This window comes from Procambarus clarkii, chromosome 58, assembly GCF_040958095.1.
Source record: "Procambarus clarkii isolate CNS0578487 chromosome 58, FALCON_Pclarkii_2.0, whole genome shotgun sequence".
Taxonomy (NCBI): domain Eukaryota; kingdom Metazoa; phylum Arthropoda; class Malacostraca; order Decapoda; family Cambaridae; genus Procambarus; species Procambarus clarkii.
In genome coordinates this window covers 33,888,414-33,914,372 of record NC_091207.1, presented here as the reverse complement: position 1 = coordinate 33,914,372, position 25,959 = coordinate 33,888,414, and the positions used below count along the sequence as shown (strand labels likewise).

Sequence of the window (25,959 nt, the reverse complement as noted above, 5' to 3'; positions counted from 1 at the left end):
CTGCATTTTTGAAAATATCCCAAACATTACAATATCGTGGCCTGAGCTATATTTTGGAGCCAAATTCTGGCTCTCTGCACATATTCGCAGTTTGAAACAACGACTTATTATACCCAACATATGCCAAGTACTGAGAGCAGCAATGAGTCAAATTTTGCACAAACTCCCCTGCAGTTTTCGAAAAATCCCAAATATCCCAATTTCGAGGCCTGAGCCATATTTTGGAGCCAAATTCTGGCTCTCTGCACGTATTCACAGTTTGAAATTGCGACTTTTTTATACCCAACATATGCCAAGTACTGAAAGTGGAGTTTGGTCACATATGTCCCAAACCTCCCTGTAGTTTTCGAAATATCCTAAATATCCCAATTTCGAGGCCTGAGCCATGTTTTGGAGCCAAATTCCGGATCTCTGCACGTATTTGCAGTTTGATATTTCGACTTTTTATACCCAACATATGCCAAGTATTGAAAGCGGCGTTTGGTCATATTTGTCCCAATCCCCCCTGCAGTTTTCAAAATATCCAAAACATCCCAATTTCGAGGCTTTAGCCATGTTTTGGAGCCAAATTCTGGATCTCTGCACGTATTTGCAGTTTGAAATTGCGACTTTTTTATACCCAACTCATGCCAAGTACTAAAAGCTGCAGTGAGTCACATTTTACACAAACTCCACTGCAGTTTTCAAAATAATCCAAACGTCCCAATATCGAGGCCTGAGCCATATTTTGGAGCCCAATTCTGGCTCTCTGCACGTATTAGCAGTTTGATATTAAGAATTTTTATACCCAACATATGCCAAGTACTGAAAGTGGAGTTTGGTCACATATATCCCAAACCTCCCTGCAGTTTTCGAAATATCCTAAATATCCCAATTTCGAGGCCTGAGCCATGTTTTGGAGCCAAATTCTGGATCTCTGCACGTATTTGCACTTTGAAATTGCGACTTTTTTATACCCAACTCATGCCAAGTACTGAAAGCGGCGTTTGGACAAATTTGTCCCAATCCCCCCTGCAGTTTTCAAAATATCCAAAACAACCCAATTTCGAGGCTTTAGCCATATTTTGGAGCCAAATTCAGGCTCTCTGCACGTATTCGCAGTTGTAAGTTACGGCTTTTTATACCCAACATATGCCAAGTACTAAAAGCGGCCGTGAGTCACATTTTGCACAAACTCCCCTGCAGTTTTCAAAATATCAAAAATATCCCAATTTCGGGGCCTTAGCCATATTTCGGATCAAAATTCTGGCTCTCTGCACGTATTCGCAGTTTGAAATTACGACTTTTTATACCCAACATATGCCAAGTGCTGAAAGCAGCGTTTGGTCACATTTGTCCCAAACCTCCCTGCAGTTTTCAAAATATCCCAAATATCCCTATTTCGAGGCTTGAGCCATATTTTGGAGCCAAATTCTGGCTCTCTGCACGTATTTGCAGTTTGATATTTCGACTTTTTATACCCAACATATGCCAAGTCCTGAAAGCGGCAGTGAGTCACATTTTACACAAACTCCTCTGCAGTTTTCAAAATAATCCAAACATCCCAATATCGAGGCCTGAGCCATATTTTGGAGCCAAATTCTGGCTCTCTGCACGTATTCGCAGTTTGATATTACGACTTATTATACCCAACATATGCCAAGTACTGAAAGCGGCGTTTGGTTACATTTGTCCCAAACCTCCCTGCAGTTTTCAAAATATCCCAAACATCCCAATTTCGAGGCCTGAGCCATATTTTGGAGCCAAATTATGGCTCTATGCACGTATTCGCAGATTGAAATTACGACTTTATATACCCAACATATGCCAAGTCCTGAAAACGGCACCCAGCAAACACAAATCATCTAGAAAACGTTCGTCTATCTCTTCCCATAGGTGTGGGAATGATTTGCATTGAGAATGGTGCAGGAGAGCCTTTGAGAAACTTTTAATCAAAAAATCCAAACACATAGGTTTTATAATAAATTGTTTTTCTACTACTATTTTGTTCCTAATGTATTACAAATAGTTTTTACATGTTTAAATATCAAATTTATGGTGTTTTTTGTCAAATTCATTAATAAATTGTGAATGATATTTATTGGCTCAGTGAAAGTTCAAAATCCATTTAGTTATAATATGATCAGAAAAAAGCAGTTATCCAAATTTTCTAAAAATCGCTCTTTTTAACACAATTTGACTCCTTATGCATTCCACTAAACACTAATATCATGTTTAAATATATAATTTATGTATTATTCCCTAAGATAATTTATATAAATTATAAAAGTTGCTGGAAAGTCCGTTCGCAGGGGGAACTCTGGCATACACTGTAATTGTTGTCCGGTCACAGGGGGAACTCTGGCGTACACCGTACCCCAGTTCTATTATCTTGTAAGATGATTTTGCCTGCTTTACGTCTGCTGGCGATGTTCTATTTGCTGCATAAATATTGTCTTCCTGAGAGTACTGAAACGTTGACACCAGACGAGGTCTTGCTCGTTCAATGAACAGCTCCAGTTCGTTGAGGCGGGATGGGCATAGCGGCAGAACCCTCAGGTCCCGGCTCCAGCTCTTTGGTCCCTCCACTTACAGGTGTTTCTTCTGCTAAGTAGGCCTTTACCAGTCCTTTACCACTTTTCTCGTTACCCCATCATGCACATGATTGCAGGCCCAAGATGCAAATCGTGCATCCGCGTTTGCGAATCATGCACACTCTAGAGGGAACGTGCTGTTCTTACGTAGCCACCAAGTTTCAAATCTTGTTGCTCGGCGTATCAGGAACCTCAGTAGTAGGCAAGACAGGTATGCAGAGTGAGGAAGGCGGTAATACAGTGATGTATACTCTTTCCATGCGTAAGGCCATATATCAGGAGAGACAACACGTTACTAATTCCGTAAAGGAGACAGTTGAGAACCATCCTTTCAAAACACTTATAGAGACAACTAACGAGGGAGATTGAGTGAAAATCACTCTGCTGGTTAGGTTTAGGAATGGGAATAATAAGACTGTTAGTTCAATGACTGTGGAGCTCCCCATTTACGTAGCTCATATTATACAATTCAAGCAAGGGATTCCCTGGAACAAGCAGAAGCATATGCAGTATGCCGTAAGTAACTCCACCCTCCCAGGGTGATGTAGCTTTGCCTTAATGTAGAACAGAGTCTAGTTCGTATTCAGTAAAAGGCATGTCACAGTCATCCTCTTGATGAAGAATGAAGTCAAGGAACCTTACTCTATCAGCAAATCTATTATTTAATTCATTATGTGTGGGTAGAGGAAGACTGTCAAAGCTGGAAGTTGTGGCTTAAGCATCAACAAGCTCGTTTGCTCTATGCAGAGGATTAGGGTGTGAGATCAATGTGATATTTCTGGTCCACACCGCTCGTTGAACTACAGGGACAATAATATATGTTGTCTAGGGGATAATAAGAATAAACCCCCTGTATCTAAATGCGTTCAACCAGGGTGCCTCATCAGAACGTACCATCAAGATTTAGTAATATGTTTTCAGAATTAGTAATATGATTTCACCAGGTCATAAAATAAAATACATATAAAAATTATATATAATAAATATTCAATCAGAATCTCACAAATTAATCACAACAAACTGGATGGCACTTTAAGCTACTATAATATACTAAGGACACTCGTGATAATTAAATCTACTACGGCAATATACAGAAACAACACAACAGACACTTAACCAAAATCAGTTGACTCCAAGCCCGCTACCAGTAAACTAAACTCTCCTCCAGCAGCAGAGCGTCCAGCTCTCTCCTCCACAAACATAACGAGTGGCAAATTTAAATAAAATTATCTTACTTAAATGAGCAACATAACTCAGCTAAGGCAAATATAAGAACAACTTAAATATGAATGGTCAGTTTATGTAAATAGAAGCAGTGGTAACATATTTTACATAAAACAATATATATATATATATATATATATATATATATATATATATATATATATATATATATATATATATATATATATATATATATATATATATATATATATATATATATATATATATATACAGAGAGAGAGAGAGAGAAAGAGAGAGAGAGAGAGAGAGAGAGAGAGAGAGAGAGAGAGAGAGAGAGAGAGAGAGAGAGAGAGAGAGAGAGAGAGAGAGAGAGAGAGAGAGAGAGAGAGAAAGAGAGAGAGAGTGAGAGAGAGAGAGAGAGAGAGAGAGAGAGAGAGAGAGAGAGAGAGAGAGAGAGAGAGAGAGAGAGAGAGAGAGAGAGAGAGAGAAAATAATAAAGAGGTAAACTGGCAACTACACAACTACAAGCTTTCCTGTATTCCATTAGGAAGTTTACCCGGATCTCACACGTCCCGCACCTGTGACTTATCAAGCCCTGCTCTGGCCTCAACTGTGTTGCTAAAGTATATGACACATTACAAAAATATATATACATATACAGATAAATGAAGGAATTTAAATTAATATGCATATTAATGTGAGTATTCCTTAATAGGAATACGTAACACTGCAGCAAGAGAAAAATGCTGCTGTCTGTGTCTGTGGGATGTATATGGCTAGGTTAGCGCCAACTGATGAAAATAAACCATTAAATTCTGTTGTTTTTCCAAATCTGTTGCAAGAGTGTAACCATCTTTGAATAGTTTTATCTGCTTGTTATTTATATGACTGTTGTTTAGATCCTAGAATATTAGAGATGGCTTTCCATGTGCTTTTCATGTTTCCTTTTGCTTCTTTGAATCTACTCTCATAATAGGAAAGTTTTGCTTGTCTTATTATACTGGTAAGCATTGATGGGTATCTCTTAACTACTTCTTTTGTAACTAGGCCAATCCTAAGTTTTTTCATATTCATGTTTCTTGTTGCTTGATCTGAGTATACCATTTGTGAGCCAGGGGTTGTTTAATCTTTTGCCAGTTACTTACCTGTTGAGGAGACAATGAGTGTTGTAGAGGCTTAAAGTTTTGGAAAGGAAGATGTTGGCCAATTAATTTATATCCTGAGTATTATTGAATTCAGATTCCGAGTTAATATTGTGAGGTGCATTTGTGAGATTGCCTATTGCTGCGTCACTGTGTAGTCTGAAGTTTCTTGTTAGCTGGTGATGATATGTCCATGTTTGCTACGAGAAAGGTAGGATAGTGGTCAGTTGTTCTGTCAGCGATTATACCAGATGCAAGGGAAGCTGTTGTGTTAGTCCATAAGTGATCCACTGTAGTAGCGGATGTTTGAATGATTCGGGTGGGCTTGGTGATTGTCGGGATTAGCATACAAGAGTTCATGCTGTTTACGAAATAATCGACTTGAGGGTTATTTTGTTGACACAGGTCAATATTGAAGTCACCCTCTAGAATGATATTATTTTTGTTGAGGTTGCTGTTTATGATAGGATTCCTTAGGTTAAATGAGAATGCAGTTGTATTAGTATTGGGAAATCTATAGGTAGCTCCTATAGAAGGAGTATATAAGGGATTTAATCGAGAATTGATCAGAGGAATTTTCACAGTAGTCGTCTCAATCACTAATGACACTATTACAAATAAAGGTATCTTGGTAATAGATAGTTATGACACTTCTTTTTTTATTTGGCCTACAGTTGTGAATGACTGTATAACCAGCTAAGTTGTAAAGTTGGGTATGGTCTTGAGCGACCTTGTATGAAATTTTATGGGCAGGCAACTCGACCTCTAGTAAATCTTGAGTTTCCATATTTATGGACACCCCAGTAACGAACATAAGGTGTGGTAGGGTTACCCTCATCACCTGCAGTGTACAAGGCTGGGGTTTGGTGGAGAACTCTGCTCAGCAGGTCGACGGAGGCGCTTCCAAGGGATGAGCAGAGGCACTCAGGAAGGGGGGAAGAAGTATCTGTTATGCTGACTGACTGGGGGACTCGAGACGTCACACATGATGCTGTGAGGTGCTCAGTGTCCCATGATGCTGTGAGATGCTCAGTGTCCCATGACGCTGTGAGATGCTCAGTGTCCCATGATGCTGTGAGGTGCTCAGTGTCCCATGATGCTGTGAGGTGCTCAGTGTCACATGATGCTGTGAGGTGCTCAGTGTCCCATGACAATGTGAGGTGCTCAGTGTCCCATGATGCTGTGAGGTGCTCAGTGTCACATGATGCTGTGAGGTGCTCAGTGTCCCATGACGCTGTGAGGTGCTCAGTGTCCCATGATGCTGTGAGGTGCTCAGTGTCACATGATGCTGTGAGGTGCTCAGTGTCACATGATGCTGTGAGGTGCTCAGTGTCCCATGACAATGTGAGGTGCTCAGTGTCCTATGATGCTGTGAAGTGCTCAGTGTCCCATGACACTGTGAGGTGCTCAGTGTCCCATGATGCTGTGAGGTGCTCAGTGTCCCATGACAATGTGAGGTGCTATGTCCCATGACGCTGTGAAGTGCTCAGTGTCACAAGACACTGTGAGATGCTCAGTATCACATGATGCTGTGAGGTGCTCAGTGTCCCATGATGCTGTAAGGTGCTCAGTGTCCCATGACTCTGTGAGGTGCTCAGTGTCCCAAGAGGCTGTGAGGTGCTCAGTGTCACATGATGTTGTGAGATGCTCAGTGTCCCATGATGCTGTGAGGTGCTCAGTGTCACATTATGTTGTGAGGTGCTCAGTGTCACATGATGCTGTGAGGTGCTCAGTGCCATGACGCTGTGAGGTGCTCAGTGTCACATGACCCAATCAATATTGATTCGTGCATTAAGAAGCATAGTTTCGCTCAAGAAAACGTCTTGATTGGAGACGACAGTGCTCCTGTCGCAGTCCCGCTATCTACAGACATCCCTGATCAGACACAATAAAACAAAATAAAAACATGACAATAAAAACTTTTATTTCACATAAAATACACTCCTGAAATGCTTCTACAAATGTGAGAATAATCTGTGTATAGCACATGAGCCTCACATCCATACACTATTGACAAAGTCACTCCATACACTATTGACAATGTCACATCCATATACTATTGACAATGTCACTCCATACACTACTAGTAATGTCACTCTCTCTGTCCAACTCTTTTGTCATATAGAACAATTTTTGCCAGAGCCGAAGAGGACATCGTATTGATGCTGGATCTTGTTGTGGATTAAGATATTCTGGGGGCCCACAACTGCCTCCCTGGCAGGCTCCGTGCGATACACCTTGATGCCCGGCCGGTGCACGAGGAAGGCGTTGTCCAGCATGTGGAACTCGTAGTCGTGCAGGCACATGATGTATGCCTGGTGGGGTGGGCAGGAGGAGACAAAGGTTAAATGCATCACAAGGTCATGAAGTATATATATTCGAGGTAAGGAACTATTATTGTTGTATATATTTACATAAGTGACTTTACCTTCTTGTTGTTCCTTGAAAATTGTCCACATTCAGGTTGTTGCTAATTTCAGTTTTATTTGGGCTATTAGACTTCTTCAAGTGCGTATCTAAGGTTACTTGAAGCAGAAAAGGTGAAGAAGTAGCACCAAACAAAACTGATGAAAACATGTATGTGATTTCACTGTTTGGATCACTAGGATTCCTGAACCATAAGAACTTCTTGTAGCAAACTGAAACTCACTTTAATGTGGATATCTCAAGGATTGTGTTCTTATCTTCCCCTACGTTTTGTGTATTTTAATGTGAACGTCTAATACCTGAAATGTATTGTACCAAACTTTGTGTCATTTGTAGTTAATTTACAGGATGTTTGAATATATCAGACAAGATGCCAAAGTGAATTACATAGAAGTACAAATATGGCATTATATGAGCATTGAAATTGCTCCATTCGTCACTTGTGGTAAATCCTTTCCAGTTGTTTACTCAAGGGTGAGGTGTATTGCACAACTTTGCATTTATCCAGCCTATGCTTGAAGCTATCATGTGTGTGCTTTTGTTATTGCATTTGGTAATATATTCCTCAGAGCTGAAACTCCGTTTCCAGATCAGAGTTTTCCTATTTCTTTTCGGCATCTAAACTTCATCAAATTTAATACATTGAATCTGTTCAAGTTTTGACTTAAATGTTTATAGTTATTTTGCTCATTTTAAAAGGGCATTTGTAACCATTACTCATCTCTCCTCGTTCTCTAAGACCTTCTGCCAAGGGAAATAGTGTTTACTTAGCCTGCTTTCATTAGGAAGGTTTCTAGTGCCTGGATTAACTTAATCGCTCATTTCTGTATACTCTGAAGAGAAATTACTTTGATTCTATAACATGGTGTCGGAATCTGAGCTACATACTCTAAGTTGGGTCTCTCTCGGGCAGGATATTGTAAGTAACAACAAAGCTTTTATTACTAGCTTGAGCTCCCTCGCTGTGCATAAATATACAGTGATGACACTTCGAGTGTAACACGCCTCTCACGGGTGACACACCTCTCAAGGGTGACACGCCATTCAAGGGTGACCGTCATGTGTGGGTGAGTAAACACATGTCAGTGCACGGTTGTGATCATCTAGTCCAGTAAAGTGTAAACTGAGGTCTCATTCTTACCATTCAGAGTGATAGGACCGTGTTTTGCTGCAAATGGTATTGTTTAGCTGTTGAAAGCGACACTTTAGATTAACGTTACGTAGCTTCATGTCAAAGTATATTAATGAGTAAGTTTATTGAACCAATTTATTTTGCTGTACACGTGACTTTCCGTCATCCCTTTTTCTGAGTACTGCCCCATTATTTTCTGTTATTTAATTATTGCTACTTGTTTTAATTGGGTTGGCTCAGGGTATCAAGACCCCATAGCCTCAACTACTGAATACAAATTCGGTGTGATAATTCATTACTAGATTGCTTAAGCAGTTGAGGGACTAACGACGGTGACCTAGTATGCTGGGTTGGTGATGAGAGTTGACCAGAACCTTACATCTGGTGTGTCCACCAGGGAGCCCTGGCAGTTGCAAGCCCCACACCCTGACACCTGAGATACAGTGAACCTCGGCAGTTGCTCTCGCCTGTTGTTATTCTCTGCAACGTGACCTCATGCAGTGTGACCACCACCGGTGTTGGTGCAGTCCCATGCAATTGCAGGTTGTTGTAGGAAGAAAACAATAAAAAATAAATACCCTCACACCGATGTAGACTGGAGAAGAAGACGTGTTTGGTACACCTGTCATACCGATTCGCTCGAGTGAGTCACACAAGTATCATGCTCTCAGATATCGGCGGATGGTTGGAAAGTTTATTACAGAAAAACTCATACAGAAGAGCCCAGTATCATGGGACCATCCGCAAGGAGCAGGCAATTACCTAAAAGAGGATCACCCAGTCACGTAGTAATTGTGGACGTTGCTAGACACAGATAATTGGTTATTACAAGGGGCAAGTTGATTATGATGGATGAATATTTCCTCGCGAGGTTGAGGCCGAGGGACTAAAAGGCTCCCTTATGGTGAACCTCCAACCAGTGCAGAAGGTGGACATATACTTCACCTGTCAGCAGTCGTCTTTTGTTGGAACTTATTTAGTTAAGTACTTCACTGTTAATTGTCTGATTTTGATAATTTTTTTCTTTACTTCGGCCTCAGTGACCAGGATTCTGTTCAAATTTTGCATTACAGCTTTAGTTTGAGTAAATTTGACAAATATTTGTGTTTCAGTCATCTGTGTTCCATATCTCTACCACCTACCGAGGCCTAAAGAGATGATTGTTACTAATCTGCCACATAGGGTCAACGGAGACATTATCACTGTGGGATGGATTTTGGGGAGTTCACTACAAGGCCGCTTCACAGTTCGAGCCTCAAGATTACACAAAGGTGCTGGCAGACTTGGCGACTGGTCAAAACATCAGACTCCAGGCCAGAAGGTCAGGCATTATAGCTCCCTCAGTACCATCACCAGCACAAGACCCTGCCTAGCGGTCTCATCTGGAAGAGACAGTGGACGAAGGAGATGCGAAGCTTTCATCCCTTTCAGGTATAACTGGCATAGACAAACATGAATTAGAGTAGTATGGATTCGAGTAATAGTCAGTGAGTACTAGGAGTGGGAACCCCACCTGAGGTCGGGTTCCAGGTCCCCCCACTCTGTCCAGGAGCGCTGGGCCGTTTATGGGTATTAACTGGAGTTCTTTCTGGTCATCAGTTCTGAAAAGGGGATTGTGCATCACAACGTGCATCAAATTAATAATGACCCAATTAGTATCGATAGAAGATACTAATTGGGATACTAATTACTAGAAGCTCATAAAGCAGTTAATCCCACTATGTGCGAATCCAAGTCAAATGCCGATAGTTTCAGAAAGACGACCACGTTATTTACTTGATTTGGAGTCTAAAGTGAGAAACTACGATAGAACCGCGCTCCTAGCCACCACATCAGGAGTCCACCTTCATGCTCCGAGTCACTACATCAAGAGTCCACCTTCATGCTCCGAGCCATCACATGAAGCGCCCTACAACCTGTGCGTCTCAAGTGTACCTCACGTGTACCTGCACGCTGTTATGTCAAACAATAAACCTGACACATGTGGGAGTGCTTGTGGGAGAAGACTGCCATCTATGCCTTCCACCAGCCCAGCTATGCCATGCCTGAGTCAGTGTAGCTAATACAGCCTCATCCAGCTGTTAATTTAAGGAAATATGTATTGGAAGTGAATGTGTCAACGCTAGCCGACTGAAAGTATAAAATCTCTACTATTTGTGTCAAGCGAAACCTTGTGTTGCTCTCGGTGATTTGTCTGTGAAACGTTTGGCTGTGTGGTAAATGCTCTCCAGACCTGTTGAGCACACTCGGGGACTTGAGTTAGAAGAGATTCGCCATCAGCATGAAGCAGCTATGGTAACAGTTAAACAGACGTATGAGCAGATGCTGAAGGAAGTACAGCAGCGCTGTCGTTGTCATCGCGAAGAACATAGTGAGTATATGAGTATAGTGACCTGGACAGTAACCCACAGTCAGCAGCCAGGATTGAGAGCAGTATAGTGAGCGAGGCTCACACACCTGGTGACATAAATACCACCACTCGTCTAGCTAGTGGGTTTGATATATCACAACTAGGACTTGCGGAACTGGAAAGCCTTTTAAAAAACAGTGCTTCCAAATCCCTTAAAACAGAATTCATAAATAGAATTCATAAATAAATATGAATTCATAAATCTCCCACAGAATTCATAAATAGTCAAAGAATTCATACGAGAGACAGTGTATTGCAGCTGTATTGCCTTGCAGCCAGCTGCATCACAGAACTTAGAGGGATACCAGGAGTGATACAAAGCAAAGCAAAGGGACAGTAAATTACACAATCACACATATAAGCTCTTGTGGACAAAAAATTAGATATCAACTATGGATCCCTCCACAAACTTCCCCCAATACAACGGTGCTTCGTATCCTCAGTTGGAACATAGCATTCCTGATCACCACAAAGTGACGACCGAGCCCATTGATGTCGTCTGCCTTCAGGAGTGCAGAGTTCCCACCAGGTCTCCACCCCCCCTAAATTACTCTCCTTTGCTGTCTATAACCTTAAATCCAGTCACTCTTGTATTTTGTATGTTAAGAAATCCCTTCCTCACCAGCCACTCCCAGCCAAGTCAACCAAAGGGTTTCAGTATCATGGTGTGAGGATCTACGTGGGGAACTCTGCTCTCAATATCTTTAACCTGTATGCTCCTAGTGATAAGTTTAATTATACTGACCTTCCTATCTGTATTCAGACTGAGCCTACCATCAATACAGGTGATTATAACGCTAGACTTAGGAATATTGGTAATTCATAGCTCAGTAATCGTAACGGCAACCAACTGTTGTCACTATTAGGTAGTCACAATGATGCACAGAGTGTGGGTGGCCTTAAACCGACGCATATCTATGGAGGTATTCTTGATCTATGTCTCGGTTTCAACGTCTCCCACACCGTCTGCGTCTCTTTAATAGTGTCAGATATGGCGTCTGATCATCTGTCCATATTAGCCACTGTAAGCATCGGAAGCTCTATTTGACACAAAAGCAACAATTTTGTTGCTTATGTGTCAGAATGGTACAGTTCATCTGAGCCTTCTTCATTTGAAGATTTTAACAATGAACTCACAGGTACTATCGAACAGTTTATAGAATCACTTAATCCATCGTCCAGGCCACGTAATCCAAATTACACTTTTGCCTATTATAATGATTCCAAATTATATACAGTAAAACGCATTGCCAGAAGAATTGGACTAACTTATAGAAGGACCCGCACTGCTGAAATGCTTAAGCTCTACATATGGTAGAGCTGAGGCAGACAGACTGGGAAACTTTTGTCATCGATCTCAATTCTCACACGCAACTAAGCCGGGCATGGAAGGATATAAACAAGATTAAAGGGAAAAAAACTGCAGAGATCTCGCACCCTAATCATCTGCACAGAGCAAATGAGCTTATTGATGCTTGGGCCACAATTTCCAGCTTTGACAGGCTTCCTCTACTCACACAGAATGAGTTAAATAATAGATATGCTGATAGAGTAAGGCTCCTTGACTTAATGCTTCATCAAGAGGATGACTGACATGTTTTTTTACTGAAGAGGATGTAGACTCTGCTCTACATAAAGACAAAGCTACATCACCCGGGGAGACTGGAGTTACCGTCTTCTTTACAGAATTAGTAACGTGTTGCATCCCTAGATATATGGCTTCATGCATGGAAAGAGTGTACGTCAATGTATTACCACCTTCCTCACCAGAGGAAGGTGGTAATACAATGCACTTCTATACTCAGCAATGTTACGGTGCCCTCTCCTTATTTCTCCCTAATGCCAGCGTTAAGAGTCATATTCTCGTACCTTGCAGGTTCACTCCTGAGATGCAGGGAGTCGGAGTCATTTGATATAAGAGGCTACTAAATAGATTACTTATTTATGGAGAAATTATCATTTATAAGATTTGCAGGTAAGGGGGCTTATGCCCCTAATACTTGAGGGGCGAGAGAGAGAAGCACAGCCCCAGCGTGAAGAGCGGGAGAGGGAGGCGCAGCAGCAATATAAGGGACGAGAGAGAGAGAGAGGCACAGTTGTAGCAAGAAGAGAGAGAGGCACAGCTGCGACGTAAGGTTCAGCTCCAGATGCGCCGAGCCGAGGTAGAAGTGAACAAGGAGGTCGAATTGAGACGTGTTGAACACGGGCTAGTCTCGGTACCTGCACGCCGGGACGACCTCAAGGCAAGGAAGCACGACCTACCAACCTTTGAATCTCTAGAGGCCGAGGCTTTCTTCAACCATTTCAAGAGGATAGCAACATTGAAGAAATAGCCGGAAGAGGACTAGTATGCGTTGGTGCAGAGCAGACTGACCGGTGAAGCGAAAGAGGCTTATAACATGTTAGACACTGAGGAGTGCGCCAGGTACGACACAATCACGAAGGCGGTGCTCCACTCATACAGACTGACTATGGAGGTCTACCGGAAACGTTTTCGTGAGTGGAAAAGAGCATCGGGGAGGTCGTATGCTGAGACTGCTTGTGGCATGGAGCGCAAGTTTCTCAGGTGGCTGAAAGCCGAAGAGGTGGAAACGATGGAGGACCTGAAGTAGTTGATTGTGATGGAAAAGTTCATGTCGATGCTCCATCCAGAACTCAAGGTCAAAGTGAAAGAGGCAGGAATTAAGGACCTTAAAGCTGCCGTGGACAGAGCCGACATGCTGGAAGAGGCACTACATGCAGGCGATGAGTCACAATAACGTGGCTAAAGTATGTTGACCAGATCACACACTAGAAGGTGAAGGGACGACGAGGTTTCGGTCCGTCCTGGACCATTCTCAAGTCGATTGTGTCGTCGAAGAAACCGAAACATCGTCGTCCCTTCACCTTCTAGTGTGTGGTCTGGTCAACGAGGCACTACATCTCCGTAGGGAGGGACCGCCCTGACCCATGGTTTGGAGGGAACTTCAAGAGTTCAGGAAGAGCGAGGACGGGCGGGGCTCTCTCAAGAGCTTACCCAGTGAAGTGAATCCCCGGTTCAGGAGCTCGAGGGACGCTGGGAGGAGGCCCCAATGTGTTAGTGGCGGACCTAACTCTGTAGCAGGAGCTACTGCCAGAGAACCGACGACGGGGAGTCCAAAGAGGACCCAGGGTACGTCTGCCGTTGGTGCTACCAGGGTGACTGGTAGCGGGTCGCCCAGGGAAGGCGGCCGATGCTTTAATTGTGGAGGTCGGGGACTCTGTGCTCGAGAATGTGGCCGACCCAAGCACGGTGGTAACGTGGCTTTCGTAAGAGTAGGAAGCGTGGAAGCCAACGATACCCTAGGTAAGATGCCAGTGATGAGGGAGAAGAGGATTCACCCCTTTGTATGAGGGATCAGTGAAGATAAGAGTGCAACTGGCACTTTAAGTCTTTTAATTTATCAGCACATTTATTACAAAAGATAATCAGTTCAGTTCAATTCAGTTAATAGTAATAATAAATATCCTTTCTTAATTAATTCAGACGCGATCCAGCCTCTCTCGTAATACGTCACATTCTTTACGCAATCGTTAAAAAAAATACAATATATTAGCAAGAAATATGGCAGAATAATACTGACATTTTCTGTGCCTCGGTTTTGATAATAAAGTCTGTCACTCGAGTCTGTGTTACTGGGTAGACAAAACAGTTGCATTTCTTACGGAGTGACTCAACGAGATAAAATTAATAACTGCTTGAAATAATCTGTGGCAAATAACCTGGGAGTAATTCGACCTTATTTCGTAGTGTAATGATTTTTTTATAATATTTAATTAACTAGTTCATGATGACGAAGTCTGGCAAAGTATTTTATGGAAGATTGTCCACGAGGGACAAGGAGTTACGGACGCCAGATGAAGGAAGGTTGCATAAACACAGAGAACTCTCAGCTCAACGTGTTCATTATCAGTGCTCAAGAAATCTTTCTCATTGGAAAGATATATATATACGCCTTGAAGTGTACCCAACTTCTCAGTGAATATACACAAAGTTTATTCTAGTCCCGAGGAAAGAGAGAGAGAGAGAGAGAGAGAGAGAGAGAGAGAGAGAGAGAGAGAGAGAGAGAGAGAGAGAGAGAGAGAGAGAGAGAGAGAGAGAGAGAGAGAGAGAGAAAGAGAGAGAGACAGAGAGAGAGAGAGAGAGAGAGAGAGAGAGAGAGAGAGAGAGAGAGAGAGAGAGAGAGAGAGAGAGAGAGAGAGAGAGAGAGAGAGAGAGAGAGAGAAAGAGAGACAGAGAGAGAGAGAGAGAAAGGGGGGGGGAGAGAGAGAGAGAGAGAGAGAGAGAGAGAGAGAGAGAGAGAGAGAGAGAGAGAGAGAGAGAGAGAGAGAGAGAGAGAGAGAGAGAGAGAGAAAGAGAAAGAGAGACAGAGAGACAGAGAGAGAAAGGGGGGAGAGAGAGAGAGAGAGAGAGAGAGAAAGAGAGACAGAGAGACAGAGAGAGAGAGAGAAAGGGGGGGGAGAGAGAGAGAGAGAGTGTGAGAGAGAATGAGAGAGAGAGAGAGAGAGAGAGAGAGAGAGAGAGAGAGAGAGAGAGAGAGAGAGAGAGAGAGAGAGAGAGAGAGAGAGAGAGAGAGACAGAGAGAGAGAGAAAGGGGGGGGAGAGAGAGAGAGAGTGTGAGAGAGAATGAGAGAGAAAGAGAGAGAGAGAGAGAGAGAGAGAGAGAGAGAGAGAGAGAGAGAGAGAGAGAGAGAGAGAGAGAGAGAGAGAGAGAGAGAGAGAGAGAGAGAGAGAGAGAGAGACATACAGAGAAGAGTGAGAGACAAAAAGGAGTGAGAGACAGAGAAGAGTGAGAGACAAAAAGAAGTGAGAGACAGAGAGGGAAAAGAGAGTGGCATAATTTGTACTAACCTGAGTCATTTTGTTACTCCTGCCTTCCCAGGTGAGTCTCTCATCATAGAGAGGGTCGAGGTTCGTGCCCACGAAGAAAGGCTCCCAGGACTGGAAAGGCGGCGTTCGTTTACCAATTTGGAATACAGTCATGCCTGGCTTCACTGGGGCCTCCGACCACTCCTTCCAGAAAATGTAGTTTGAATATTTATATGAATTACTTTACATTAATGCGTTTTTTTAAACATGATTCAATGAGATGTGGATTATTTAACAATTAAATGTTTTGGTGAAGACTGCTGATATTAAAAAGCAAAAAAATGATGCTACCATAGCATTTAAAAAGAAGTCTATTGACAACTTTTCCAGCAATTGGTGACAGGTTGCCGACCCAGCATCACACACACACACACACACACACACACACACACACACAAAACATGTGTGTGGCCGCAGCTTGACCAACAGAGAGGGTAATGTTTATGTGGCTGCCAAGGACGGTCTACAAGTACAGTCCCACACCAGTTGTCTGTCATTCCTCCACAGGTGTAGTGTGATTCCATCCAGTTGACCAGCAAAGTCAGAAAAGTGATGGGATATTAGAAGACGAGGCTCTCTCCCTACTGAACGCTGGGCAGAGGAAAGGCTCTACTTGATGATGGCTCCACATCTGCTTTGCCACAAACACACTTACATAGAGTGTGGATTAGAACAGCAAGGCAGCTGCAATACAAAGCCACTGCAGATCAAGAAATGTATACCTGTCACATAGGGAATGCCAAAAGGAAATCCACTGCATGGGGAGCATATATGGTTGAGAGGTGAGCATGTTACTGGGTATTGTTGTTGTCTACAGCAAAGTTGTAGTCTCTTTGTCCACGATGGGGCTGTTCCAGGTGGATAGTTTGTTGATTTTTGGTAGTGTTGGTCTGATTGCTGTGGTTGCCAGGGTATCCCAATTAGTGATGCATTCTGTTCAGTATGTGTCATGTATTCTTGTAAGTCACCTAAATTATCAGGTAAAATTTCCATCATCAGGTCATCTGATGCTGAAGGGAGAGAGAGGAAGGATGAAACAGCAAAATGGGTAACAATATGGACACCAAGGCCACCGAGTCTGACTGGAAGAGTTTCTTGTTTAATCTGACAGTCATTAAGGGGAAGGTTGACAGCTATTTCTAACACGATTTTCTTAATAGAAACTACCAAAAGTTTGTAACTGTTCCTGGACGATCTGCAATCGTCCAATAACAGTTACAAACTTTTGGTGATTTCTTTTAAGAAATCCCCTTGCTGGACACCTTCTCTTGATCTGATTTCATGTTTGCCAGAGAATAACTTTGATTCACTACTGTAGCACGATAGAATGAATGGGCAAAGAGGACGGAAGTGGCAATATACAACACGGAGCACTGCATCTCTTCGGACCGTGTTGAAGGCATTTATAAAGTCCAGTTTGATTAGAGACTTTCGGTTAGAGACGTTGCCGATGTATGCTCGTTCTGAACGAGCGGCAGCTTCACAATCTTGTGGACCACCAATTGAAGTTGATTTGGCTTCACCAATTGAGCCGCTTGTTGGCTGATAATGCCTGAACAACGAGGCGTAAGATAATGTTGCCAACCGTGATTGGCATGGCCCCGTCTATCTTATTAAGTGTACAGCGGTAAGCACCAAAAAATAAAAAGTAGGTTGATGACCTCTGGTATACCATTATGAACGTGTTGACAAGTCTTATGAGTTCCGTAAGAAGACCTCGTGCAGCATCACCAAGTACCGGGCTAAGCCATTGCTTGACATGTTGGCATTTTTTCTTGTAAAGCCACCTGCTAACCTAGGTGGAAAATAATAAGTGTCATTATAGATTTCAGGTTCGCCAACAACTAATGGGTCTAATCTGGTGTCATATGCTCATGGTATGATATTGTTTCGTATGAGTGTGAGTGTCTGTTCTGTAGAGCTTCTGCTGTGGCAGAATTGTGTGAAGACATTTCTTCATGGCTGGGGATGACTCGAATAGTGCCTGCTGTATTTCCTTGTTAAATTTTACATTTTGATTTGTGCTCTGATGTTGGAAGTTTTCAATATGTTTTTGTTACAAATTTAGTTGTTGGTGTTTTTTGCTGGATGAGGCAGGCGAACTTGGTTATCTTCTCTTGGGTATTCATAGACAATCTTAATGACCGTAGGTGAAAGTGATCTGTTTCCTTCTTGGAGAGACGAAGATATAAAAAAGAGGATATAATGACATGTTAGAATAGTTTCTGGAGTATTATTGACTTAGATTTGAGAGTTTGGCTATTGTTTTGCGGCGGGATGCTTTTTGGAATATATGTTAATGTTGTAGCAGATGCAGGCTTGTTCGCATTTGTGTTCCACACGTGTGCCCCAAAGAATGAGGTGATTTGATAAAAATGCTATGCCCAAGATTACCTTCAGAGTGCCTGCGAGATGATGGAGAATTAGCCTCGGCTATCATCATCTTTTGTCCGGTTGTGATGGTCGAGTGGTTAAGGTGTCCTGTACACCATTTGCAGAGTGCTCCTGGCAGTATGGGTTCAAGTCACTTTTGGGGTGTGAGTTTTCAGATGCGTATATGACTGGAATCACAATGCGGATTCAGAGCTGGCAGGTCCACCATCGACATGGTCTTTTCCCTCAGACAACTGCAGGAGAAATGCAGGGAACAGAAGCAGCCACTCTTCGTAGCCTTCATAGATCTGACGAAGGCCTTCGACCTCGTCAGCAGGGATGGCCTGTTCAAGATCCTCCCCAAGATCGGATGCCCACCCAGGCTCCTCAGCATCATCAGATCTTTCCATGAGAACATGAGGGGCACCGTGGTCTTTGATGGCCTAACATCAGACGCCTTTGACATCCGAAGTGGAGTAAAGCAGGGCTGCGTACTGGCTCCAACCCTATTCGGGATTTTCTTCGCAGTTATGCTGCTGCACGCTTTCGGATCTGTCACGGAAGGCATTTACCTCCGGACGAGGTTGGATGGAAAGCTCTTTAACCTCACCAGGCTGAGAGCCAAGACGAAGGTTCGGCTGAGGTGTCTGTGCGACTTCCTTTTTGCCGACGACGCAGCAGTCACTGTCCACTCAGCTGAAGACCTCCAACGGCTCATAACCCGCTTCAGCGAGGCCTCTCAGGCTTTCGGACTCACCATCAGTCTGAAGAAAACACAAGTCATGGGACAAGGAGTGGACTCCCCACCTGACATCGGCATCTCTGATTCCAAACTGGAAGTCGTTCACGACTTCGTGTACCTGGGCTCCACAATCTCTGACTCCCTCTCTCTTGATACGGAGCTAAACAAACGCATCGGTAAGGCATCTACTACCATGTCCAGACTGACAAAGAGAGTGTGGGCCAACAATAGGCTAACTGAGTATACTAAGATTCAGGTTTACAGATCCTGTGTCCTGAGCACTCTCCTTTATGGCAGTGAGTCTTGGACACTCCGTGCCCGTCAGGAAAGACAGCTGAATGCCTACCACATGCGCTGCCTTAGACACATCTTGGACATCACCTGGCAGGACAAGGTGACAAACAACAACGTCTTGGGGAGAGCAAGAATCACCAGCATGTACACAATGATGAAACAGAGACGAATGCGCTGGCTCGGGCACGTTGTGCGAATGGGTGACGGCAGGATCCCCAAGGATCTCCTGTACGGAGTGCTGAGGCAGAGAAAGCGTCCAACAGGCAAGCCCCAGCTACGGTACAAAGACGTATGCAAAAGGGACCTGAAAGCCATGGACGTCGATCTTGTTATATGGGAGACACTGGCTGCAGACCGTTCAGCCTGGAGGCAGTCTGTTCAAAGAGGTCTCTCCAAGTTCGAGGAGTCACTTGCCAAGGAATTGGAGGCTAAGAGACAGAGAAGGAAAGCCGGTAGCCAGGAAGACAGACCAGAATCGGACTTCGTTTGTGCTCGGTGTGGGATGGACTGCCACTCTCGGATTGGCCTCATCAGTCACACCAGACGCTGCACCAGGATTAGACAACTAGGGCGCAACTCCATAGTCTCCCGAGAATGAAGGATGCCTACTACTACTACTAGTATATGACTGGTGACCATTCACACTTGTTTGCATTTGTGTTCCTCACGCGTGCCCCAAAGAATGAGGTGACTTGATAAAATACTATGTCCAAGACAACCATCAGAGTGCCAGCGAGATGAAGGAGAATTAGCCTCGGCTACCATCATCTTTTGTCCGGTCGTGATGGTCGAGTGGTTAAGGTGTCCTGTACACCAGTTGCAGAGTGCTCCTGGCAGAATGGGTTCGAGTCACTTCTGGGGTGTAAGTTTTCAGTTGCATATATGACCATTAAGGCTTGTTCGCATTTGTGTTCCTCACGTGTGCCCCAAAGAATGAGTTGATTTGATAAAATGCTATGCACAAGATTACCATCTGGGTGCTGGCGGGGGGGGGGGGGGTGGTTCAAATAGCTTTGGCTATCACCTCCATATATCGGGTCGAGATGGTCAAGTGGATTAAGGCGTCTTGTACAAACCAGTTGCGTTGCTCCTGGCAGTATGGGTTCGAGTCACTTCTGGGGTGTGAGTTTTCAGTTGCATATAGTCCTGGGGACCATTCAGGCTTGTTCGCATCTCTGTTCCTCATGTGTGCCTCAAAGAATGAGGTGATTTGATAAAATGCTATGCCCAAGATTACCATCTGGGTGCCGGCGGGGGGCTGGTTCAAATAGCTTCGGCTATCACCTCCTTATGTCCGGTCGAGATGGTCAAGTGGATTAAGGCGTCCTGTACATACCAGTTGCCTTCCTCCTGGCCGTATGGGTTCGAGTCACTTCTGGGGTGTGAGTTTTCAGTTGTATATAGTCCTGGGACCATTCAGACTTGTTCGCATTTGTGTTCCTCACGTGTGCCCCAAAGACTGAGGTGATTTGATAAAATGCTATGCCCAAGATTACGATCCGGGTTGGCGGGATGGTCTTTCAAATAGCTTCGCCTATCACCTCCTTATGTCCGGTTGAGATGGTCAAGTGGATTAAGGCGTCCTGTACATACCAGTTGCATTCCTCCTGGCAGTATGGGTTCGAGTCACTTCTGGGGTGTGAGTTTTCAGTTGCTTATAGTCCTGGGGACCATTCAGACTTGTTCACATTTGTGTTCCTCTCGTGAGCCCCAAAGAATGAGGAGATTTGATGAAATGCTATGCCCAAGATTACCATCCGGGTTGGCGGGAGGGTCTTTCAAATAGCTTCGGCTCTCACCTCCTTATATCCGGTCGAGATGGTCAAGTGGATTAAGATGTCTTGTACATACCAGTGGCGTTGCTCCTGGCAGTATGGGTTCGATTCACTTCTGGGGTGGGAGTTTTCAGTTGCATATAGTCCTGGTGACCATTCAGGCTTGTTCGCATTTGTGTTCCTCACGTGTGCCCCAAAGAATGAGTTGATTTGATAAAATGCTATGCCCAAGATTACCATCTGGGTGCTAGCCAGGGGGAGGGGGTGGTTCAAATAGCTTCAGCTATCACCTCCTTATATCGGGTCGAGATGGTCAAGTGGATTAAGGCGTCTTGTACAAACCAGTTGCGTTGCTCCTGGCAGTATGGGTTCGAGTCACTTCTGGGGTGTGAGTTTTCAGTTGCATATAGTCCTGGGGACCATTCAGGATTGTTCGCATCTCTGTTCCTCATGTGTGCCTCAAAGAATGAGGTGATTTGATAAAATGCTATGCCCAAGATTACCATCTGGGTGCTAGCCGGGGGGAGGGGGTGGTTCAAATAGCTTCGGCTATCACCTCCTTATATCGGGTCGAGATGGTCAAGTGGATTTAGGCGTCTTGTACAAACCAGTTGCGTTGCTCCTGGGAGTATGGGTTCGAGTCACTTCTGGGGTGTGAGTTTTCAGTTGCATATAGTCCTGGGGACCATTCAGGATTGTTCGCATCTCTGTTCATCATGTGTGCCTCAAAGAATGAGGTGATTTGATAAAATGCTATGCCCAAGATTACCATCTGGGTGCCGGCGGGGGGCTGGTTGAAATAGCTTCGGCTATCACCTCCTTATGTCCGGTCGAGATGGTCAAGTGGATTAAGGAGTCCTGTACATACCAGTTGCCTTGCTCCTGGCCGTATGGGTTCGAGTCACTTCTGGGGTGTGAGTTTTCAGTTGTATATAGTCCTGGGACCATTCAGGCTTGTTCGCATTTGTGTTCCTCACGTGTGCCCCAAAGACTGAGGTGATTTGATAAAATGCTATGCCCAAGATTACCATCCGGGTTGGCGGGATGGTCTTTCAAATAGCTTCGCCTATCACCTCCTTATGTCCGGTTGAGATGGTCAAGTGGATTAAGGCGTCCTGTACATACCAGTTGCATTCCTCCTGGCAGTATGGGTTCGAGTCACTTCTGGGGTGTGAGTTTTCAGTTGCATATAGTCCTGGGGACCATTCAGACTTGTTCACATTTGTGTTCCTCTCGTGAGCCCCAAAGAATGAGGTGATTTGATAAAATGCTATGCCCAAGATTACCATCCGGGTTGGCGGGAGGGTCTTTCAAATAGCTTCGGCTATCACCTCCTTATATCCGGTCGAGATGGTCAAGTGGATTAAGATGTCTTGTACATACCAGTGGCGTTGCTCCTGGCAGTATGGGTTCGATTCACTTCTGGGGTGGGAGTTTTCAGTTGCATATAGTCCTGGTGACCATTCAGGCTTGTTCGCATTTGTGTTCCTCACGTGTTCCCCAAAGAATGAGGTGATTTGATAAAATGCTATGCCCAAGATTACCATCCGGGTGCCGGCGGGGGGCTGGTTCAAATAGCTTTGGCTATCACCTCCTTATGTCCAGTCGAGATGGTCAAGTGGATTAAGGCATCCTGTACATACCAGTTGCCTTGCTCCTGGCCGTATGGGTTCGAGTCACTTCTGGGGTGTGAGTTTTCCGTTGTATATAGTCCTGGGACCTTTCAGGCTTGTTCGCATTTGTGTTCCTCACGTGTGCCCCAAAGACTCAGGTGATTTGATAAAATGCTATGCCCAAGTTTACCATCCGGGTTGGCGGGAGGGTCTTTCAAATAGCTTCGCCTATCACCTCCTTATGTCCGGTTGAGATGGTCAAGTGGATTAAGGCGTCCTGTACATACCAGTTGCATTCCTCCTGGCAGTATGGGTTCAAGTCACTTCTGAAGTGTGAGTTTTGAGTTGCATATAGTCCTGGGGACCATGCAGACTTGTTCACATTTGTGTTCCTCTCGTGAGCCCCAAAGAATGAGGTGATTTGATAAAATGCTATGCCCAAGATTACCATCCGGGTGCCGGCAGGGGGGTGGTTCAAATAGCTTCGGCTATCACCCCCTTATGTCCAGTCGAGATGGTCAAGTGGATTAAGGCGTCCTGTACATACCAGTTGCCTTGCTCCTGGCCGTATGGGTTCGAGTCACTTCTGGGGTGTGAGTTTTGAGTTGCATATAGTCCTGGGGACCATTCAGACTTGTTCACATTTGTGTTCCTCTCGTGAGCCCCAAAGAATGAGGTGATTTGATAAAATGATATGCCCAAGATTACCATCCGGGTTGGCGGGAGGGTCTTTCAAATAGCTTCGGCTATCACCTCCTTATATCCTGTCGAGATGGTCAAGTGGATTAAGATGTCTTGTACATACCAGTGGCGTTGCTCCTGGCAGTATGGGTTCGATTCACTTCAGGGGTGTGAGTTTTCCGTTGCATATAGTCCTGGTGACCATTCAGGCTTGTTCGCATTTGTGTTCCTCACGTGTGCCCCAAAGAATGAGGTGATTTGATAAAATGCTATACCCAAGATTACCATCCGGGTGCCGGCAGAGGGGTGGTTCAAATAGCTTCGGCTATCACCTCCTTATGTTCGGTCGAGATGGTCAAGTGGATTAAGGCGTCCTGTACATACCAGTTGCGTTGTTCTTGGCAGTATGGGTTCGAGTCACTTCTGGGGTGTGAGTTTTCAGTTGCATATAGTCCTGGGGACCATTCAGGCTTGTTCGCATTTGTGTTCCTCACGTGTGCCCCAAAGAATGAGGTGATTTGATTAAATGCTATGCCCAAGATTACCATCCGGGTTGGCGTGAGGGTCTTTCAAATAGCTTCGGCTATCACCTCCTTATGTCCGGTCGAGATGGTCAAGTGGATTAAGGCGTCCTGTACATACCAGTTGCGTTGTTCCTGGCAGTATGGGTTCGAGTCACTTCTGGGGTGTGAGTTTTCAGTTGCTTATAGTCCTGGGGACCATTCAGGCTTGTTCGCATTTGTGTTCCTCACGTGTGCCCCAAAGAATGAGGTTATTTGATAAAATGCTATGCCCAAGATTACCATCCAGGTGCTGGCGGGGGGGGGGGGAGGGTTCAAATAGCTTCCGCTATCACCTCCTTATGTCTGGTCGAGATGGTCAAGTGAATTAAGGCGTCATGTACATACCCGTTGCGTTGCTCCTGGCAGTATGGGTTCGAGTCACTTTTAGGGTGTGAGTTTCAGTTGCATATAGTCCTGGGTCCCTTTAGACTAGGTCCCTTTATTTGCATAGAGTGTTTACATAGATTAAGTTTGACTCTAGGGATATCAAAGAGATATTTTTGTCTGGTGTGGTGGGCATGTGTTCTATTACATCTGTCCAGGAAGAGTTCCAGAACAGAGTTTGCACTTAGAAAAAGGGTTTTATAAACGTAATTTACACAAGAGAATGTATGGAGTGAATTTATGTTTAACATGTTTAGGGATTTGAACTGGGGAGCTGTGTGTTGTCTGTAGGCAGAGTTAGTTATTGTCCTGATAAAAGATTTTTGCTGGATGATGATGGGCTTGAGGTAGTTTGCAGAGGTTGAACCCCAAGCACAGATACCATAAGTAAGATAGGAATAGATAAGTGCATATTAGAACGAGAGGGGAGCAGAGTATGGTACATAATATCTGATCTTAGAGAGTATACCAACTATTTTAGAAACCTTTTTAATAATGTGTTGTATATGGGTGCTGAAGTTGAGTCTCTTGTCTAAGTACAGGCCAAGTAACTTTCCATAATTTTTATTGCTAATGTTTACATTATCTATCTGAAGTTGAATTGCATTTGTTGATTTGTTTCCAAATATGATATAGTAGGTCTTTTCTATGTTTAATGTGAGTTTGTTGGTTGACATCCACAAGTGGACTTTTTGAATTCATTGTTTAAAACATTATTTAACATGAGTGGGTTGGGGTCAGAGTAGATGAGAGTAGTATCATCAGCAAACAGTATAGGTTCAAGCATGTTAGAGACATTAGGGAGATCATTGATGTATATAAGAAACAGAAGGGGTCCTAGGATGCTGCTCTGGGCATCCCTACAGTTAGTGGTAGTGTAAGAGAGGTTATATCATTGATGGCTACATATTGGTGTCTGTCACTAAGATAGGATCGGATATAGTTCAGATCAAGGCCACGGATTCCATAATGGTGGAGTTTAAGTAAAAGGTAGTTATGGTTAACAGTATCAAAGGCCTTTCTCAGGTCAATGAAGAGTCCAATCGGAAACTCACTTTTGTCAAGGGCTGAGTAGATCAAGTCAAGCAGACTAACAATTGTATCATTGATACTATCTTGGGAGCGGAAGCACAATTGACAGGGATTTAGTATATTGAATTTTACGAGAGAGGAGTATAGCTGTTTGTAAATAATTTTTTCAAATATTTTTGATAATATAGATAGATTCAATATGGGTCTGTAATTATTTATATCTGCCGTGTTACCTCCTTTATGAACTGGCGTTACTCTTGCTTTTTTAAGGATATCAGGGAAGGTATGACACTAAGGATTTATTGAACAGCACTGCTATGGGTGGTGCAAGGGCATGGGAGGCACTCTTGAAACCATCCATGGTATTTCACTAATGTTCCCCAGTTTTGGTTTTTAGCGAGTGAATGATGGACACAACATCTGATGGGCTGACTACTTACAAAACACATCCAACTGGTTACACTAGACTCAGATACCAATCATGACTCTGGCTTCAAACTTCCTATTCTAGTGTGACACTGGTCCTAGAGACCATCCACAACATACTTGAAACTGACCCAAATCACTACATGCTTCTAACTTGCACGTGGAGGTTACGTAACTCTAACATGGCAGAGCCTACTAGCCGACCGACCTCCCACTTGCAAATGAAGTGTGAGATGTTTACTCAGTGTATTCGTGGTATATCCAACGTAGCATATATTTCGGAGCTGTCTCAAAAAATGCATTTGTATCGATAAACTAC

General features: G+C 43.9%; 1 protein-coding gene across 1 annotated transcript in view; it reads right to left on the bottom strand.

Annotated features, from left to right (window-relative positions):
• Positions 1-6,801: 6,801 nt before the first annotated feature.
• The window catches only part of LOC138353494 (beta-1,4-glucuronyltransferase 1-like), a 46,463-nt gene continuing 27,305 nt past the window's right edge, over positions 6,802-25,959 (bottom strand). The window contains exons 5-6 of the mRNA XM_069306472.1: positions 15,740-15,901; positions 6,802-7,215 (exon numbers count right to left, since the gene is read on the bottom strand). Of these exons, the coding sequence (XP_069162573.1) occupies positions 7,018-7,215; positions 15,740-15,901 (360 nt within the window). The 3' untranslated portion in view covers positions 6,802-7,017. The remainder of the gene's footprint in view (positions 7,216-15,739; positions 15,902-25,959) is intronic.